General features: G+C 54.5%; 1 protein-coding gene across 1 annotated transcript; it reads left to right on the top strand.

Moving 5' to 3' along the window:
• Nucleotides 1-372: 372 nt before the first annotated feature.
• INKA2 (inka box actin regulator 2) lies at nt 373-12,783 on the top strand. Its single transcript, XM_061121156.1, has 2 exons — nt 373-583; nt 11,567-12,783. The coding sequence occupies exons 1-2, from the start codon at nt 548-550 to the stop codon at nt 12,389-12,391; spliced, it is 861 nt and encodes a 286-aa protein (XP_060977139.1). The 5' UTR covers nt 373-547; the 3' UTR covers nt 12,392-12,783.
• The last annotated feature ends 6,852 nt before the right edge of the window (nt 12,784-19,635 follow it).

Here is a 19,635-nt window from a genome sequence, read left to right on the forward strand (position 1 = left end):
TTTGGGAAACTGGGTTGACACTGAGGCACTCAGCTTCTTCCGAGACTGATACCCAGCGCCCATCCCTAAGTCGGGGCGCTGTCTGGGGGGGGGGGGTCACGTAATTTGTTGGGGGACGTCGGTACAGTCTGGCGTGACGATACCCCCCTCCGCCGCACGGACCAGGGGCCAGGTAGGCGTCGCCTGTGCTAGCCTAGGCCCCCAGGAGCGGAGGTCTCCGCCTCGTGCACACACCCGCCCCAGGGTCCACCCACGGCCGCCCAGCCCACGCCCCCTGTGCGCTCTCCTCATTGGCTGAAGGCGTCCCCCTGAGTTCTCATAGGCTGTCCCACTTTTCCCTCCGCCCCCAGCACGGACCGCGCGCAGCTAGCGGAGGGGAAGTGGCTCCAAGTCCAGACCTAGAAACCGAGCCTCCGCTCTGCGCTGCGAGAGGCGCGGAGCGCAGGCTGTCCGGAGCGCCGGTTCGGTGGGACCAGTGATCCCACCCCGGGACTCTCTCGTGGAGCCGAGCCCGGCCAATGGGCGCATGAGGTAGAAGAGCAGGGAAATGGACTGCTATTTACGCCGCCTGAAACAGGAGCTGGTAAGAGCGGAGCGGGCGCCGGGGTGCGGGAAGGCTGCTCCGCCCCGAAGGGTACCTACCTGGCTGGGGCGGAGGAGGTCCGGAGAGGAGAGGAGGGGACGCGGCTAGCAGGCGGCGGACAGGACCTGTCCTGGGGGAAAAGGGCTGCGAGCAAACTTGTGTGAGAGGGAAGCATTCAGGAACCAGTGAGAGGGACCGAGAGCCAAGCCAGCTCCGACCGAAGTGCGTCCTGAGATCCCGAGGGAGCAAAGAGGGAGCCCCCGGGACGCGGATGCCGGGCTGCGGGAGCCGCACGGGGCCGCGGGAGCCGGGAGGAGGGTGCGCGGCCCCAACCCTGTCCGGGGCAGGAGGTCGGCCGGGGACTGCTTGCTTGCGGGGAGCTGGCACTGCCGCCCCCACCCCCACCCCCCAGCCCTGGCGGCCGGGCTTGGCAGGGCTGGCGCGGCTGCGGGGGCAGGCCCGGCCGGCTGTCTGCCTGGGCTTGCCTGCCAGCGGGGAGGGGGCTGGCAGCTGGACCCGCGGGGGAGGGCCCGGCGCGGGAGGAGGGGCGCCGCCTGGCAGCTCGCGAGCGGGAGAGCGGAGGCCCAGCCAGATGTCAGGTCTGGGCTTGGGGAGTGCGGAGCGAGCGTGCAGAGGACGGGCTGCGGGGGCTGGAAGTAGTGGCACCGTCTGGGGGCGTGGGGAGCGGGGATGGCAATCGCGCAAGGGGGAGAGGAGCGCCCCGCTGAAACTCCGTTGAGGGGCGGCACGTTGCTTCTCACCCACTTCCTATCCCACCCTCTCACACCTGCCACCTCTCTTGTTCTTTCCACCACCAGAATTTAGATAGATATCACGGACGTCCCCGCACCTGGGCCCCCACGCCCACCCCTGTCAACCAAGCTCTTCTGGGGCTTTGCCTCCGTCTCTTTTTGTCCCTTTTAGTCTGTTTCTCTTGGAGTCGACCTTTTTTCGGTCTCACTTTTCTCCCTTCCCTTTTTTTTCTTACTCTTCAGAGCCAGGGGCATCCAGGCTCACAACAGACCTGGATCTAGAAAGTGTCAGCCCGTGGCTCTCCAGAGTCCAGGACAGCCTCTCCCACTCTCCAAACTGAGGAGGGAACTTGACAGTTGTATCAGGGGCCAGCTTGGGGAGGAGGGGGAGCTTATAGCAGCAGGTGCCCTTTTTGATTCTTCATGGTCAAGTGGCCCAGGCACTCTTTCTGTCTGTCCCACTCCAGGCCTGCCTTCTCAGGTCGGTGGTCATTTCTCTGGGACTTCATTCTGAAGCCCTTTTTGTGGTGACCCTCAGATGGGAACTTTAACCAGAGGATTGCTTCTTAGATGAGGGACAGAAGAGTCTCCATCATGTCCCTTCCCATGATCATTTTCTCATGCTTTCCATGTCAGTTTGGGATGGCTGGTCCCAGCCCACACATACACAATTCTGACTTTTCCCATTCCTTTGTCCAATACCAGAGAGAAAGGTCAAGGTCACCAAGAGGATGTCTGAAGTCCAAGACTCAAGTCAAGAAAAGAATCTAACAAAATTCTCTTTTTTTTTGCTTGGAATCTGGGACCACACCACCCACCTCAGGATCTGCCTTAATAGAGGGTTTGTGGGTGTTCCTGGCATGGGCTTGAATTTTAAAATCCCACTGATTTGCATTTTTTACAGCACCCTAGGTGGGAGGTGGTGAGGGGAGGAAGACAGCCTGTGGATGCCAGGAGAATAAAAGAGGCAACAGGAATCTGAACAGAACTGAGCTCCAGGTCTTGATTTGCACCCTCTCCTGCCAAGGACTTGAGCCCCAGTCTCCGGGAGGAGGAAGGGGAGAGGCTGAAGTCACCCAACTCCCCATTAGCTTTCATTTGGCCCTTTGTCTGAGCAGCTTCAGCCTTTGCCTCTCTTGGAGAGGAAGTCAAATGCCTGGCCTGGGGCCCAGAATGACACTCAGATGGGAGAGCTCTGCACCCTCCTCCACCGATGGTGTTCCGCCCCCTCCCCAGTGCCAGTTTGCCCCGAAAGGAGACCAAGTAGAGTGACAGGCAGAGCTATCAGAGTCTTGTTCACTCCCTGACGCCTCAGCCCAGGGCTTAGGTAACAGAGCCAAATCGCAGTTCCTCTGTTTTCCCAATGGGAGTGAAGGAGAAAGTGGAGCTGAGTTAGCTCAGGCTCAGCCTTTTGGCTCCTCTAAGGATTTTGGGGTTTGAATTCAGTGCAGCTTGGTCATGGCTGGGTTAGGAAGGTCTGTGATGGGGCGGGAAAGGTTTATAGTTAGTATATGTGATGAGCTTAAAGTGTGTGTGTGTGTGTGTGTGTGTATGTGTGTGTGTGTGTGTTCATCTCAGGCAGAATCTTCCCCTCCCACCCAGGAGGGACTGTGTGTTGCTTGGCTTTGCCTTAACTTAGTGTTGAGAATGGCACTCACGTAATGCTAGTCAAGTTCTATGTTCATTTATGCCATTAAATCCCCTTTAAGAAATATATGTCCTGAAGATGCTGTGGGTTAAAGCTGCTGGAAAAGGAAACATGAAGAATAAGTTGTGAAATTATCTTTGTCGAAGGTGTTCTGAGCTCCTCTCCTGCATCCTGGCCCTGCCCTTGGCCTGGAAAATCTGGACAAGAAGAGTCTGTTCCTGCAAAACTGAAGTAGCAGAATTTCCCAATTTTTTGAGGCAGAAAATTTGCATTGTAACAAGCGAGCACTGGAGGGAGGCTGAGGACTGGGGGATCCTGGCTTAGTTAGGTTGATGTCTGGAGGACTAGCCCTTTCCCCCTGTTCGGAAGAGGATGGGGATCTGGTTTCAGGGCTGAAATGTAGCAGGAGAGTAGCAGCAGCTGACACACTTCTTCATTAGGATGAGAGGGTCAGGCTGTAACTATTCAGTAGGGAATATATCTCTCCCCACTCCAGCAGCAAAGAGGGGCCCTGCCTGAACACTGGCCTTGGGACCAGCTGTTCCTTATACACTGCTCCCTTGAGGGCATCCAACAAATGAGGTAGACACAGGCACACAGAGGAATCAGATCTAAGATGTTCAGAGGGTGTCACTCATGAGTTCAGATCAGTGTAGAAGAGCACATAGAGTGCATAATGGGTGAGTCAAGTATAGTCAGGCTGGGAAGGCTTCCTGGAGGAGGAGGAGGAAGTTGATAAAGTCAGCTTCTGGAATGTCAGTCCTAGCCAAGGCATGGTGAAGCAGCAGGGAGACTTCTCTCGGGCCAGGAAGGTCCTTCTAGGACAACTTGTTCCTAGAAGGCAGTTGTCTGGCCACTAGTGGCCAGAAGTTTAGGAGGTTCTGGTACATGGAGGAGGACCAGAGCATAAAGGCAGAATAAGGAGGAGATAAAAAGGTGATAGAGGAGATACATTTAGGAACAGCCTTCAGCACTTAGGGCAAAAGAGCAAACTTCCTGAGGCAGAAAACAGCTTCTGCAAAGGATCTCATAGTGTGATCACCCTTGATGGTTAGATCTAGGGTGAGACGACTTTGGACTAGACTATGTGGGGTGGTGTGTTCAGTGGGAAGAGCATGGAGCACAGGGTTTGGGGTCTCCAGGTCCAACTGAACTCAAATCCTGGCTCTGTGTGACCCTAGACGATAACTTGACATCTCTGTGCCTTGGCTTTCTCATTTGTAAAATGTCTTTTTTTTTTTTTTTTCCATACCTACTTTAGGGACTTCTCTGTGGTCCAGTGGTTAAGACTTTGCACTTCCACTGCAGTGGGTGTGTATTCAATCCCTGGTCAAGAAATTAAGATCCCAAGGAATTAAGATAAAATAATAATAAAAATAAAAACAATATACCTACTGCATACAGCTACTGTGAAGATTATGTCAAGTGCCTCCCCAGCTGTATGTCCCTAGCATATAACACAGTACCTGATGTTCTGTAGACGCTTGGTAAACTCACAATGATGAACTGATCAGACTGGCGTACATGTGTCTTTCATTCTCAGAACACACTTACTGAGTTCATACTATGTTTAAAGCACTTTGCCAGGCACTAGTATGGTGGCTACAAATATAAACAGACACTGACCTAGCCTTCTGAGAATTAACAGTTTAATAGGAGTGATAATAATAACATTATTAACTGTTAATATAATTATTAACTGTTAATATCGATTCACAATTTTTGATATGATATGCCAGATAGCTCATGTATTGTGTCAGTTGCCAGAGCAACCCTGAGAAGTTGTAGTTCTGTTATTCCCATTTGATAAATGAGACATGGAGAGGTGAAGTGACTTGGCCACAGGATAGGGCTGATAGGTGACAGAGCTAGGATTCAAACCCAGCCAGTCTGACTGCAGATCTCACACTCAGAGTTAGCACATGCACGCAGATCTCTTGCACAGAAACAGAGGATACGTGCTTGATGAGAGGCATGCATTCAGGCTCAGAGCGAGAGATTCCCTCCAGCTAGCAGATCAGGGAAGGCTTCATGGAAGAGGTGACATTTGAATCACACCTTGAGGGATAAATAGGGACAGGAACAGGAGAAAAACAGCATTTCAGGCAGAGGTTGAAGTGATGTGACCAAAAGATGCAGTGATAGAAAGCATAGGAGTGTTTGAAGACTGTCTAGAGGGGAGATTTGAAGACTCACTTGAGTTTGGCTCGAAAATAGGGTATATGTAGAGAAATAATGGGAACAGGGCTGAAAGAGCTGTTGAGAGCAGATTACGGTCGTGGTGGTGGGGGTCAGGGGGTTGAATGCCATGCTGAAGAGTCTGATCTTTCCCATATGTGTTACAGAGCAGCGTGATTAGAGTGATTAGAGATGTACCCTGGGATCTAGGAGGTGGTAGGGGGTGGAAATGGCAAGAGAGGGAGGAAATTGAGGCAGGAAGAGAAGTTAGACGGTTACTACAAGAGTCCACGCAGTAGAGTATGAAGACCCAAACCAGAAAGGAGAAAAGGAAGATAGCTTTTTGGGTTTCCTTGGATGCCCATGGAATTGGGTTGATTGGCTGCAATGGAGAGGGGCTAAAGCTGGACAAGGGGAAAGTGAGGCTGGGAGCTGAGCTCCCTACGGGGTGAGACTGGGCTCCCCTCTCAGTCTGTCTGCCTCTTGCCCGGGCACAAGGCCCCCCAGTAGATCGTTCATTTGGGAAAGTGGGCTCATGCATTTCACACCCGTCCCTCCTCCAGCTCTTGGCACAGTTTCTGCTTTACCTTCCTGTTGAGAGTTCCAGCCAAGAGCAGGGGGCTGTGAAGGTCCCTATTCACTCAGCTGCAGAATGGGCCACTTGGCAAAAGTGGGGCTTTTCCCGCTTCCGGCCCTGAACCCCCTTCTAGCTTCCAGAGGGGTTGAAAGGAACTGTGTGGGGATCTTGTGAGTAATGGGGGTGGGGGGAGCGAAGCGGGGCACACTGCCAGGCCTATGGGCAAAGCTGGAGCCTGCGTCAAAGGATTCCGGCTGAGCTGGGAGAGGGCGTGAGATGGATAGATGCAGGGCACAGCTGTGGGATCAGTCAGGGGCCGAGGAGAGGGCTTGGGAAGGTTGCCGAGGATGCTGGTGTCACATTTTCCCATCCTCACTCCTCCCACACCACAAAAGGCCCAGCCAGTGCCAAGGGGTGGGGGGAGCTGTCCATGGACAGCTGACCCCACACTACCCCATTGAGCGCTCGGGGCTGGAGGGCCAGCATGGTGGGGTTTGGCCTCCCAGCAGCCTCTTCCCCTTCAGCCCCAGGCAGGCAATTCCTCTTTTCCCCTTTCAGATGAGTCAGTAAAGAGACGCCTTCCATGAAAATGAACTGAATTGGGTCCTGGAGTCCCTCCAAGACTTCATGCTCTTCCTCCCTGTGTGATGATAAAATTGCCCTCACACATTGCACTAACAGTCCTGGTTTCTTCTCCCAACAATCCCACGAGGCTGCGAACTCAGGGATTATGATGACATGGAAAGCTCAGGCCAGGCGCGGCATCCCAGTCCTCCCCCTAATCCACCTTGGAACCTCAGTCTATGGATCAGTGTTTCCACTGGAGGTGCCCAAGATATCAGGAGATGCTCCACTGAAAAGCTTAGTTTTAAATAGAGAAAGAAAGTGTTACCGTCTGTTTATGGAAAGTGATATACGTTTTGTATAAATTTCCATATAAAAACATTTATTCACATGAACAGATTAAAGTATTAAATAGGAGCCGAGGTCATTTATAGATATGATGAATTCATGACGGAAAGTCTAGGGAACTGTGTTCGGGCAAACACTGAGGGGGAAAACAAACCTCCCAGATCCCAAGTTTCCTAACCCATTAGGTGGGGATGACTCCACCTGCCTCGACAGCCTCCTAGTAATTGTGGTCACGGTCACGTAGAAGACAGAGCAAGTGTGCACACATGCGGGGGTTATCATTTTACACTCAGACCAAAGTACAAAAGGTTGGTGAGTCCGCGTCATGTTGAGTGGCCGAGTCAGGCGGCTGGAGCAGCCAGGTCCCCACAGGAAGGCATGGGGCTCCTTATACACACTGCTTGCCCCGCAGGCATCCAGCTCTGACGCAGGGAGGAATCCAGGGCTGGTTTAGACTGCAGCGGGAGAGACTAAAGTTTGACAAGAAAGACATTTTTAGAGGAAGTGCTGGGGGCGGGAGATGGACTGTGGGGTGGTGTGGATGCGAGGAGGCGGTGAGACCTTTCTCAGAAAGGATTCACACAGGATACACTTGTCATGGGTATTGTGCTGGGTAGGGGAGCAGGCTACCTCTGTGCATGTGTGCATACACGTGTGTACAGGCATGTAGGAGTATGTGTGAGCTGGGGTGGAGAAAGAGAATAGTGACTGTTAGAGCCATTCCCACTAATCAGAACTAATTAGACCCTCTTGCAACTTTTCCAGGGCTTCCCAGGGTGGCTCAGTGGTAAAGAATCCGCCTGCCAATGCAGGAGACGCAAGAGACCCAGGTTTGATCCCTGGGTCAGAAAGATCCCCTGGAGGAGGAAATGGCAACCCACTCCAGTATTCTTGCCTGGAGAATCCCATGGACAGAGGAGCCTGGCAGGCTACAGTCCAAGGGGTCACAAAGAGTTGGGCACGACTGAGCGCACACATGCGTGTGACTTCTCTGCCTGAGCCCTGGGGGAAGTCGGGTGTGATTCGGCAGTGGAGACCAGAGAGGAGGTCAGCACCCGCATCTTGGAGATGGGGACTCACTGTTCATTTCTAGCTCAGGATTCGCTCAGACTCAGCCCCTTTCTTTTACAGCCACCCAGCACTGCTCTCTCTTGTTGCTCTTCGGCAAGAGACACCCTGGGATCTGATCACGTCCCACGCTCTGGGGAAGACAGCAGCCTGCCCTCTGGCCCTTTCTCCTTGGGTGACATCACTCCCCTGGGGCTGCTGGGAGCGGCAGCTCGCCTCCCAGTCAGGCCCCAGCGGATGCTCTGACCTCCCCGACGCCCCCTGGTCTCCCTGTTTCCCAGCCTCGGCCTTCCTTCTTCCATTCTCAGCCGCCTCACAGCTGCCTCTTGCCCTGCAGTGTCAGGGCTCCATGGCCAGCTGACTGAATCCGGCTGGACAGTGGGCAGGGGGGTGCTGAGGCTTCCCTTTCCTTCCCCTCTCCTTCCTCTGCGTGGGGCCACAGTGGGAGAAGGGACCGGATGAGACGTTTCTCCTTGATCGGGCCAGTTAGATGAACAGAATTCTGTCACTACTTTGTGTTAAGGTTCACTGAGGAAGAAATGTGCGGAAGTTCTTAGGAAGTCCTAAACTAAGAAAACAGCCACACATAAACACACATTACATCATGTCATCTGTTCAAAGCTGGACCAGGAAGGAGCTCTTATTCCTATTTTAAAGAATGCAGAAATTAAAAGACACACTTTAAATAGCCTGCCCAGATTACACGGCAGAGCTGGGATTTGAACCCTGTTCCATCTGTCTCCAGTACCCAAGATCTTAACCAGAACACTATCATTTTCCATAGGGCAGTAACTTCAGCTCTTATTTACTTAAACGGGGCCTCTTTTTAATGGGCAGCCCTGAGTTCATACATTACCCACACATTCATTCTCACTGGAAAAAAAGGTACAAAATATCAGAGTTATTTCTTAAGGATTTTTCCATACTGGAAGAAATTGAATGGGGTCATTTCATTCCTCCCACTGCCTCTGATCTGGACTGTGTTCAGCCTTCTGGAAGGAAGCCTGCGAGCTCCGACTCCGTGCCTCTTGGTGAAATGAAACCTTGAGAAGCATCCCTGACTCTTTCTCCCTGGGTAGCGACTGATCGTCTGAGGGCAGCAAGCAGTCTAGGAGGGGTGCCTCGGGGTACTCCGCGTCCATTTTATGGATATGTAGCAAGTGCAGAGGTGCTGGCTGGGTTCTGGGGTAACACACTGATGTGCAGACCTCAGTCTCTGCCCCCAAGAACTAGATGCTCAATGAATGTTTCATGAACGACGCAGCACTTATACTCACAGAAGAGCTGGGGCGGTTCTGAGAGGGGTGAGCATTTTAAGTGTCATGGAAGAGGTTCGACGGGAGCTTGGGGTGTATATGGGAGCATATTATGCTTCTGAGGGTTGGAGGTCTGTGGTTTGGTGGCCAGAAGGCCGGCGAGGAGGCTCCTGCTGCACTGCAGAGAGTGGAAGGACAGATGTGCGGCATCTGGGGACAGGAGCCGGGGTGGAAAAGCCAAACTTGACCCCAAGGCTCCAGGTTGGGTGAGTGTACAGGGAGGGGACAAAAATAGGAAAGTCAGAGCAGCAGTTTGCTGGGAAGGAACCTTGAGGAGTTTGGTTCAGGGCTTAGAGTCTCCTGACTCTGCTCTTCCAGTTGTGGCCAAGCTGCCCCCCAAAGGAAGGAGTCAGGAAGGTGGCAGCCACAGGAGACAGAGCAAGGGGCTGCCTGCACGTGGGGGCCACACCACGGCTGTGTCTCTAGCTGCTGCTGCCACCATGCAGATGGAGCAGGCTTGCCCAGCAGCCTGGCAGACCCCAGGCTGTCAGGCCCGACCACCACTTCTTGCTCTTTCTTGGGCAAGGTGCTGAGTGTGGGCAGTTCTTTACTCAGCCAAGGCCTCCTTGGCTTCCTCCACTGTCCGTTAGCACCACTGGCTCTGGAGAGCCTGACCACCAGGGAAGCCCGGCCAGGGCCCCTAACCCCTACCAAAGTCAAAGTTGGCAGGGGCGGGTCTGACCCCAAAGCCCGAGAGGGTCGGCTGCCAGCACAGTGCTGCAGAGACTCTGTGCCTTCCCTCTGAGCCCCCCACCCCTGCACCCCAAGGGCTGAGCTCTCTGCCTTAGGACACGGCTGGGAGGTAAGATGATCCCTGTGGGTCTCCAGGGGGCTTAAGAAACAGATGGTCCCCTCACATGAGGTTTGCTGTTGTAACTTGAGCAGATCTGGAGAGGGAGCTGACAGGACCAAGGCAGCTTGGGCCCCGGGGACGGGAACCTTGTGAATGTTATCAGACGCAACATCCCCTGCCCAGCCTCCAAACTGGGCCCTCACCCAAGTCAGTCTCTCAGCCCCTTCCAGCTGGCACCTGGGGCTCGAGCCTTAGATACCCACCACGGGGCTGGGGACCCTGTCCCCACTCTTGGCGAGGGCAGTGTAGCCAATTGGGCCAAGACGACAGGAAGAGCTCTGGAGCCAAGTCTTGAGAGCAGCTGAGAGAGGACAGGTGTTTGGAAGGGAGAGAAGGGCTGGGCAGAGCTGGGCAGCGTGCATGCATGCTCAGTTCCTTAGTTGTGTCCAACCCTTTGTGACCCCATGTCCTGCAGCCCACCAGGCTCCTCTGTCCATGGAATTTTCCAGGCAAGAATACTGGAGTGGGTTACCATTCCTTCTCCAGGGGATCTTCTTGACCCAGGGATTGAACCCTTGTCTCCTGCATTGGCAGGCAGGTTCTTTATCACTGTGCCACCTGGGAAGCCCCAGAGCTGGGCAGGGGTCTCAGCCAAACAGAAGCTTCCTGACTCCTTATCTCTCTCTTGACCAGTCAGATGTGAACAGCAGTGCAATGAAACCTCAGGCCTACTCTCTGAGCTCCTCCTCTTCCCCTAACGTTCCTCTCAATCCTCTTCCACTGCCTAGCCCTCCTGAGGTGGTGCTTGGTGGTTAGGACCCTAGCATTGAGAGTAAGATGTCGTGGCTTCGAATCCCAGCAACATGAGCTGGGTGACCTTAGGCAAGTTACTTCACGCTGCATTGTGGTTAATGCATATGTTAACATGAGAATTATAATACCAACTTCCTAGGGCTTATATAAAGATAAAACAAGATGGTGGGCACAGAATACTTAGCGCAAGTCCTGTTCACAGTAACTGTTCACAAACTGTTATTGTCATCGTCTCCTCGTCTTGTGAAGGCTCAAGAGAAGCAGGCAGAGACACAGAGGACACAGATGGACACAGAAGTTTTTGTATCCTCAAACTGATCTCGGCCCCACCTCTTACTATCTATGTCGTCTTGAGCAAGTTACTTATGTGCCTCAGTTTCCTCATCTGTAAAATAGGAACAGTATTAGTCACTACCTCATAGAGTGGGCTTCCTGGTGGCTCAGACAATAAAGAATCTGCCTGCAGTGCAAGAGACCTGGGTTTGATCCCTGGGTTGGGAAGATTCTTCTGGAGGAGGAAATGGCAACCCACTCCAGTATTCTTGCCTGGAGAATCACATGGACAGAGGATCCTGGCAGACTACAGTCCATGGGGTCACAAAGAGTCAGACATAACTGAGCGACTAACACTGTCACTTTTCATGGAGTAGTTGGAGAGATTAAATTTTGATTAATTTATCCATATGCATATGTATATACCTATATATAGCTTAGGACAGTGCCTGTCTTAGCAAGTCAGCTGCCTTTAATATTATTTCCTTAATCTAGCCATATCTGTGTTAAAACCCCTCCTCTCCCAGTCCTGATCTGCACTATCTAGGCCGGACAGAGGCGGGGTCAACGGCAGGCTGGAGTCACCCTGGAGGTGTATATTTGGGGAGCAGCCCTTCCCCTGGCTCACGGGCCCTGTGCTCTCTCCCCTGCAGATGTCCATGAAGGAAGTGGGTGATGGCTTGCAGGATCAGATGAACTGTATGATGGGGGCGCTGCAAGAACTGAAGCTCCTGCAGGTGCAGACGGCCCTGGAGCAGCTGGAGATCTCTGGAGGGGGTCCTGCCCCGGGTTCTCCCGAAAGCCCCCGGACACAGCTCGAGCCCCCTCAGTGGGAGGGGTCCTGCTCCCCCTCCAACCAAGCTTCTCTTGGCAGCACCAGCAGTGCCAAGTTTCCATCGCCTAGGAGTGTGTGTGGGAGGGAGCTGGCCACCCCGCCCAGGACACCGCTGCCAGAGCCCCAGACCTGTGCCCAGCAGGGGCCAGAGCTGGCGGAACCCGATGACTGGACCTCCACGTTGATGTCCCGGGGCCGGAACCGACAGCCTCTGGTGTTAGGCGACAACGTTTTTGCGGACCTGGTGGGCAACTGGCTGGACTTGCCAGAACTGGAGAAGGGTGGCGAGAAGGGTGAGACAGGGGAGGCTGGAGAGCCCAGAGGAGGGAGGGGCCAGCCTCGGGAGCTGGGCCGCAGGTTCGCCCTGACAGCAAACATCTTCAGGAAGTTCTTACGGAGCGTGAGACCTGACCGCGACCGGCTGCTGAAGGAGAAGCCAGGCTGGGTGACACCCACGGCCTCTGAGCCCCGAGCTGGACGCTCCCAGAAGGTCAAGAAGCGGAGCCATTCCAAGGGGTCTGGACATTGCCCCTTCCCAGCTGCCTCGGAGCCCAGAAGAGGGGAGAACGCTTCCACCAGCTGCCCCAAGGCCCTGGAATCCTCACCCTCGGGCTTTGATATTAACACAGCTGTTTGGGTCTGAATCCCAGAGACAGAAATGTGACTGAACCCAAAAGGGCCAGGCCCCAGTGCTGGGCCCCTGAGAAAGAGGCCAGGCGGGGTCCCTTCCCCCAAGAAAGGACGAAGAAGAAGCAAGAGGGCCTGGAGCACGGTTGACAGGCCTGTGGTTGGGAGAGGCTGTGGTAGGGGCTGGCTGGTGGGGGAGGGGAGAGTTCCTGGACAGAGAGAGAGAGTGTGTGTGTTGCTACCCGGCTGGAGGTAACAGCAGGGGGGGGGCCTGAGGGAGGAGACCAGGATATCCATCTGACATTCCTTCACTGCCCCCAAAGACCTCAGTTGAACATTCTGCATGGATCTGGCACTGGGGCCTCAGGATCCCCAGAGATGCCGCCAATAAAGCCCTTGTTTCTCGTGTCCCCAGGCTCGTGTGCTTCCTTGGCACAGCACTGCTCCAGCACAGGTATTAAAGCCCAGCCCTCCTGGGAGCGGGAGCAGAGCGGCAAACTCCCACCCCACTGCCTTCTGTTGCCTTTGAGATTTCAGCCCATCCCCAGACCCTGGGCCACGGCTGAATAAGGGGTGTGTGTATAAGGAGGGCATGGGGAAGCCCACGCCTTTCCACAAGCACAGAAGAGAAAGCCAGTATTTGTAGAGTGCGCTAAATGTTTGGAATCCTTTTCATATCCATGATCTCCCTTGTAAATGGGCAAGAAAGGCAGGTAATATTCCCAATTTCCAGATGAGGAAACACGCCTGGATGTGCTACCCCATCCAAGGATGGGCTGCAGGCAGTGGCTGACTAAAGAGCAGATGCTGGGCTCTAGAACCCCACATACACCTTCCGCAACACCCTGTCCCCGGGACACAACCCCTACCCAGGGCGCAAGAACCTGTAAATTCACCAGCAAGGTGAGGGCGAGCCAACAAGAAATGCACACTCGGGCTTCATCTTCCCCTCATCCAGAACAATCCACGGTGGAGGGGCAGCGACTCTGCTACGGTGGAGGGGCAGCGACTCTGCTCCAGCACCGAGGCTGCACCTAAAGCCTCGCTGGGCACGTGGCCCAGAGAGCCTGCTGCCAGATCCAGGGCCCGCCCACTCGGGTGGGGAACACCCACGGGCTGGGAAAAGACAATGTGGGTCCCTGTTTGGGCCGAGCCTGTCCAGGAGGGCACTCCCTTCCTCCTCCTTCGCCTTCTCCTGGCTGAACTCCCCTCTGCCTGATGGGGGTGGGGAGTGACAGCTGCAATTAGAGGCAAGACGCCTTCCTGCCCTCAGAGCATTTAATAGCAAACTGGGGAGGAAAACTAACAAGGCTCTTCCTGAATCCTGGACCCCCAGGGGAGAGATGGAGGGAGGGGGCTTAGCATGAGCAGCCCCACAGCTCTAGTTGGGAGGTGGTTAGGGTCACCCTCAAATTCCCACACAATCACATGGTAGATGTATATATAGTTCTGGGTGGTGGAAGCTACAAGAGGAAAGGTGCTTCCCCCTCTTGGCCTCCCCCCCAGTTTTTTTTAGAGCTGGCTATTTGCTAGGCAGTGGTGCACATGTCAAAATAACCCTAGAAGGTATTGTTAATAGCTGGTCATTTAACGGAGGCTCTCAGGAGTCATGTAAGCTGCCCATATCAGATTACTAGCAAATGAAAGAACCAGGATTTGAAACAGAGCCGACTAGATCCAAAACCCCTGTCCTCTCCTCTCTTATCCTTGGAGTTTGCCAGCCAAGCTAGCCCCTTCTGAAGGAGCAAGCCCCCACCCATCTTTTCTGTCTCCACAGAGATCCGGAAATCCAACCTAGGTGAAGGCTCATTGGCCATGGCTGCTTTGGGCGGTGGAGGGCGATGTGTGTGTGGAGATTCCACCTACTGATGCGTTGAGTCCTGAGGCAGGTAGACATGGGCTGCTGGTTTCAGGAGAAACTTTGCTGTGTGCTTAGTCGCTCAGTTGTGTCCAACTCTTTGCGACTCCATAGATTGTATAGTTCACCAGGCTCCTCTGTCCTTGAAATTCTCCAGGCAAGAATACTGGAGTGGGGAACCATTTCCTTTCTTCAGAGGATCTTCCCAACCCAGGTCTCCCGCTTTGAAGGCGGAGCTATCTTTACAGTCTGAGCTATCAGGAAAGCCTGGGGCAGAAGCTGCTACTGCTAAGTCACTTCAGTCGTGTCTGACTCTGTGCGACCCCATCCCTGGGATTCTCCAGGCAAGAAGACTGGAGTGGGTTGCCATTTCCTTCTCCAATGCATAAAAGTGAAAAGTGAAAGTGAAGTCGTTCAGTCAGGTCCAACTTTTTGCAACCCCATGGACTGCAGCCTACCAGGCTCCTCCGTCCATGGGATTTTCCAGGCAAGAGTACTGGAGTGGGGTGCCATTGCCTTCTCCAGGGGCAGAAGCTACCCAGCAGTTATTTAAGGAGGCACCAGCTCTGATTCAGCAATGATCATACAGGAAACCAAGTCACCTCTTGGCCATTCATCTGCCTTGTGGACCAGTCACTGCGATGCAGACCAACTGAACAAAACTTTCTCAACAGCTCCCCATGCCAGGTACTGTGGTCAGAACTAACAACAGACCAATGACAAGGACCCAGTATTCCTGACTCAAGGGATCCAGCAGGAAGAAAGAAGCAACTCGTAACCATTCAGTGAGCCAGAAAGGATCTGAGGGAATGAAAACTCACTGTAACTTGGGCCAGGACAAAGCAATTAGTGACACTTGCTGCCACATACTTGCAGGTGCTGGGCACTGTTACCTTCATGCTCTTATTTCCTTCTGACCACATTCAGGAAGCGGCTGCTGTTACTCTTGACTCTACACGGAGAGGCTCAGAGAAGGTGCGCAACTTGCCCAGGGTCCCGGTGCCAGAGCTGGGATTGAAGCAGTTCCACCTGACTTGCAGGCTAGAGCTTTCACACCACCCCACAAACTGCCCATATTTACTCCAAAGCCAAGTCAAGAGGAACAACAACAAAACCCATCCTCCCCGCATTATGCACGCATGGAGAATAAATGGAATGCTGGCTGCCTGTGGCAGTGGCGGAGTTTTGCCTGGGTCTTGACAGGGCTCATGTAGCTAGCGCCCCATCCCGTGCTTTGCTGATGAAAGACTAGGGTTGGTTGACTCATTTGTGTCCCCCCTGCTGCCCCATTATTTTTCCCTCTCCCTCCCCTTCTGGGCTCCTGCTGGGGAAATGATGGAGACTGTATTTTACTGACACTGAGGGGACAGGTAAACAGGAACGTGTGAAGCCTAAGTGATACAGGAATGTGGGGGGCCGTGTGCGCAAGGGGAAGTAGTGGAAGGAAGTAGAAACTGACAGTTTAATGCTGCCCCTGGGGCTCATTTTATGGCTAATTAGGACATGCAAATTAGCTGGAAACTCATTTAATACCCTCCCTGGCAAGGGGCCTGCCTCACACCTGGCCCACTTCCCTGGGCAGGTGTAGGGGTCCCCTGACTGGCTCAGGCATCGGCTTGGGGCCCCACATGGCCACTCTGTGGCCCTGGGACCAGAGTGTATCTATAGGTTATTTCTGACCACAAGCAGGAGCTAAAAGAGGCCCTGCTGGTATGGCCGGAGGGCTGATTGGTCTCCTTCGTCTTCCCATCTCTTTAGGCCTGGGACCTCTCTTTCCCAGAGGGTCCATCTCCCTCCAGCACTTCCCCTGCACCACCCCTCAGGGTGAGATCTGAACTCAAACTTGCCCTGAGGACTAGAGGCCTGGTTCAGCTCTGTCCCCACCACACATCCCTGAGAAAGTGGGACCCTTCATCTTTGCCAAGTCGCAGCAACATTTCCTACAGAGTCTCCATGAGACAGAAGCACAGCCTGTCTCTCTGGGGAGCAGGGCCAGGAGACGTCTTCCTGTCGCTGGGTAAGCCCGACAGGGTTGCCTGACCTCCCTAAGCCTCACCGTCCTCAGTGTGAAACAGAGATCATGCAGGGCTGCTGGGAGGTGTGAGGGCGTGAGGCATCTCCAGGTCTAGAACCTTGAGCAGAGCAGCTCAGTACATATCGGATGACCAACCTTCACTTCAGGCACTGACCATGTGATCCAGGGCAAAAAAGCTGAAAGAGGAAACAGCTTTGTCTGATCCCGGTCTCCTCTTCTGGCCCTATTACCCCACGGGATTATAGCAAGGATCAGAGAAGACAGTAAGTGCAAACATGTTGTACATTGTAAAAATGTTCCCCAGATGGGCTGTTGGCCAAACAGCAAACAAACAATTTACACTTTTCTGTGGAAGGATGTGTGTGTGTGTGTGTGTGTGTGTGTGTGTGTGTTGGGGTGCGGCAGGCTGGGTACGGAGGGGTACCCAGCACAGGCTGAGCTCAGAAATGCTTGAAAACCCCCCACTGCCTGAGGATGTGCTGGAGGGTGCACTCTGACCCCCTCCACACCCCAGCTCTCCCTCACTGTAAACCCTCAGGGCCCTCGCATTGCTGGCAAGGACTAAAGAGGTGATGAGCCAAGTTCTGATGGTTTAAAGCGGTCAGGCCTCCATCTGTGTGCTCTTTAAAGTCTTAGCTGCCGAGTCCCTGCCTGGCCCCACAGCCCTGCTTCTCCCCACAACCCCCCAGCGGCCCTGAGGGTTTCACAGTCCTGGCTGCGGCTGCCTTCCGAGAATCCACTACCTCTGACAGGGTGAGAGGGAGGCTTCCGCGAGTCCTACCCTTCATGAGTGGCTCAGGCTGGTGCCGCCAGGGGAGGGGTGCTGGCCTAGAAGGGCCTGGCAGACCCTTCTAGAGTACAAGGACCCCAGACTGCAGGCCCCTCTTCCTACTATCATCAGGATGCCCGACTCCCCTTGCTGTTGTTAGTTGCTAAGTCATGTCTGACTCTTTTCTGGCCCCAAGGACTGCAGCCCTCCAGCCTCCTCTGTCCATGGGGTTTCCCAGGCAAGAATACTGAAGCGGGTTGCCATTTCCTTCTCCAGGGGATGGATCTTCCTGACCCACGGATTGAACCCGAGTCTCCTACATTGGCAGGTAGATCCTTTACCACCGAGCCACCAGGGAAGCCCCTGACTCCCCCACCCAACACTTAAACAGGATGATGAAACCTCGTTCCCAGATTCCCTCTGAGGTTGACAGAGGACCTATTTCCTGCCTGTGCCCTTCAATCAGTTCCGGCACTTCCCTCCACCCACCACCACTAAGCCCCAGATGTAGTCAATACACCCCCAAAGCCCAGGACACGCACACACACATGCACTCAAGGGCATCACAATTCAGTCAGTCTCTCCACTGTCCCTAAAACGGAGTCCACATTCTTGTCCCCACTGGAGCCCACCTCTTTCTTCCTGGCCCTCGAAGTGTCCCGACCCCACACTCTGCCCCCATCTCTCTCTGAACGCATCTTTGTTACTGGTCAGAGAGAGCTCTCCAAGGAACAAAGTGGGAGGGAGCCTTTCTTGGGCACCTATTCCTCCACACAGTGCTTGGGGCCAGAATAATCTGACCAGGGGCCATGACTACACCTCCCACTTGGCCTTCTTGTTGGCCAGGCTGGGCCTGGGGCCAAGGAGGGAGCAGGATTTCTGAACCACAGGTCTCAGGCCACAGTGGCCACGCTCCCTGGCTTCCTCTCCACAGACTCCATTCCCCATCTGCCTGTTCTTCGGCCCACCTCTCAAGACAACCACCCTGTTCCAGGGATACAGAAATCATTGCCCAGAACGACCTCCTGCATGCTCTGCACCTCTGCCTTCTCTCAACCACCACCCGGGCCCTTGGTCCTGCCCTCAAGTTCCTCCCACTGGCAAGCGAGAGGGCCTTCGGGCACAACAGATGGCACCTGGTTTGCGGGGGCGGGTACCCCCATCCAAGGGAAGAATCAGGTTTTGTTTTCTTGCTTCCTCCGCTTTGCACATGTCGCTCCCCTGGCTGCTCTCCCCTTCCTCCTGTGCCTCCCTCAGCCCCCTTCCTCACCTCCTGCTGCTGACTGGTGTGTGTGTGCGGGGGTGGGAAGGTGGGGGGGCTGGGGGTGCTGGAGCACGCAGCTGGGAGGAAACACTGCCTGGGATCTGAAGGAAGCGTCTTTGGGATCCTGTGACTTCACCCTCACTTGGCCTGTCTCCCGTGGTCGTCCCCAGGCCCAGCCCTGCCCTACAGGCCCCAGTGGACTTGCTTAGCCTTATTTCTGGGCACTTCTCATCCCCCCACTTGACGCTCCAGGGAGGTGAGCACTTTGTTCTAAGCTTGGGCTTTTTTATGCCTTTAGGTCTTTGACCTGCTGCTAACTTGCCCACCGCCTCAGACTGGCTGACTTGTTACTCATCTTTCACGCTACAGTTTAAAAGGCATCTCCTGTGCAAACCCCTCCCTGGAGGCTGTATCTGTGCCTGCACCCACACATGGGACTTATTTTGTAAGTCACTCCAGGGCAGCAACTCCTTTTCCCCATTCCTCTCCTCATGACCTCCGCCCCTCAGAGTGAGCCCCCGGAGTGGGCTGAGCCCGGCTCCTGCATCTCCTGCTTCAGAAAAGATCAGCAGTCACAGCCTCTCAGTTGCCTCCCCAGGCCCACATCTCACTCCTCAGTTCACTCCCCAGGAGAGGGGAGCTGGGCCAATGTCACCTTCATGAGAGCAAACTTCTCATCACAAACCCCTTCCCAAACTGCTGTGCGGTGCCCTGGGTCCCTTGCCTGTTCCTTCGGCATCTCCACACTGGCTTCCCAGGCCAATTCTATTGTGACACAGACCGTCTGGGGAGCCCTGGCCCCGCTCCCCACCAGCTCCCTGCCCCTAGCTTGCTGTCACAGGGACCCAGGGCTCAGGCCATGCAGGTGAGCACAGTCATGTCTCTCCCACCCTTGCTCCATCCTAGTGGCTCCATCCTGGATGACATGGCTTTTACCCCGGCCTCCCAAGTTTTCCCCTTTTCTACTTGCTCTGTCTCCACAGGTCTTCTTGACCTGGCTCATCTCCTTGTCCCTTTTGGCAACATCTGACCCCAGTCTTGCATACCCTAGGAGTTTCTCTTAACCTGCTTTGCCAGGGATCCCCACCCCTCCTGGGGACATCAAGTCTGCTTGATTCTCCGTCCCCCATTGTGACTGTGGAGGGTCAGGGTGGGGCAAGGGGGAAGGAAGCTGAGAGGTGGGTGTTGAGCGCCTTCCCTACCTCCAGTCCTACTACTGGCCACCCTCCAGACATTGTCTCCCAGGGGCTGAGCTGCCAGCAAGGCAGCATGCAAGTTGTTTGTGGAGATGTGGTGGGAAAGGGGAGGGTATCAGGCACAGACATTTTTTGAAA

Source organism: Dama dama, chromosome 20, assembly GCF_033118175.1.
Source record: "Dama dama isolate Ldn47 chromosome 20, ASM3311817v1, whole genome shotgun sequence".
In the NCBI taxonomy this organism is placed as follows: domain Eukaryota; kingdom Metazoa; phylum Chordata; class Mammalia; order Artiodactyla; family Cervidae; genus Dama; species Dama dama.

Coding starts and splice junctions, on each gene's coding strand:
- INKA2 (XM_061121156.1), top strand. CDS start 548: ATGGACTGCTATTTACGCCGCCTGAAACAGGAGCTG. Junction 584..11,566: donor GCCGCCTGAAACAGGAGCTG/GTAAGAGCGGAG, acceptor TCTCCCCTGCAG/ATGTCCATGAAGGAAGTGGG.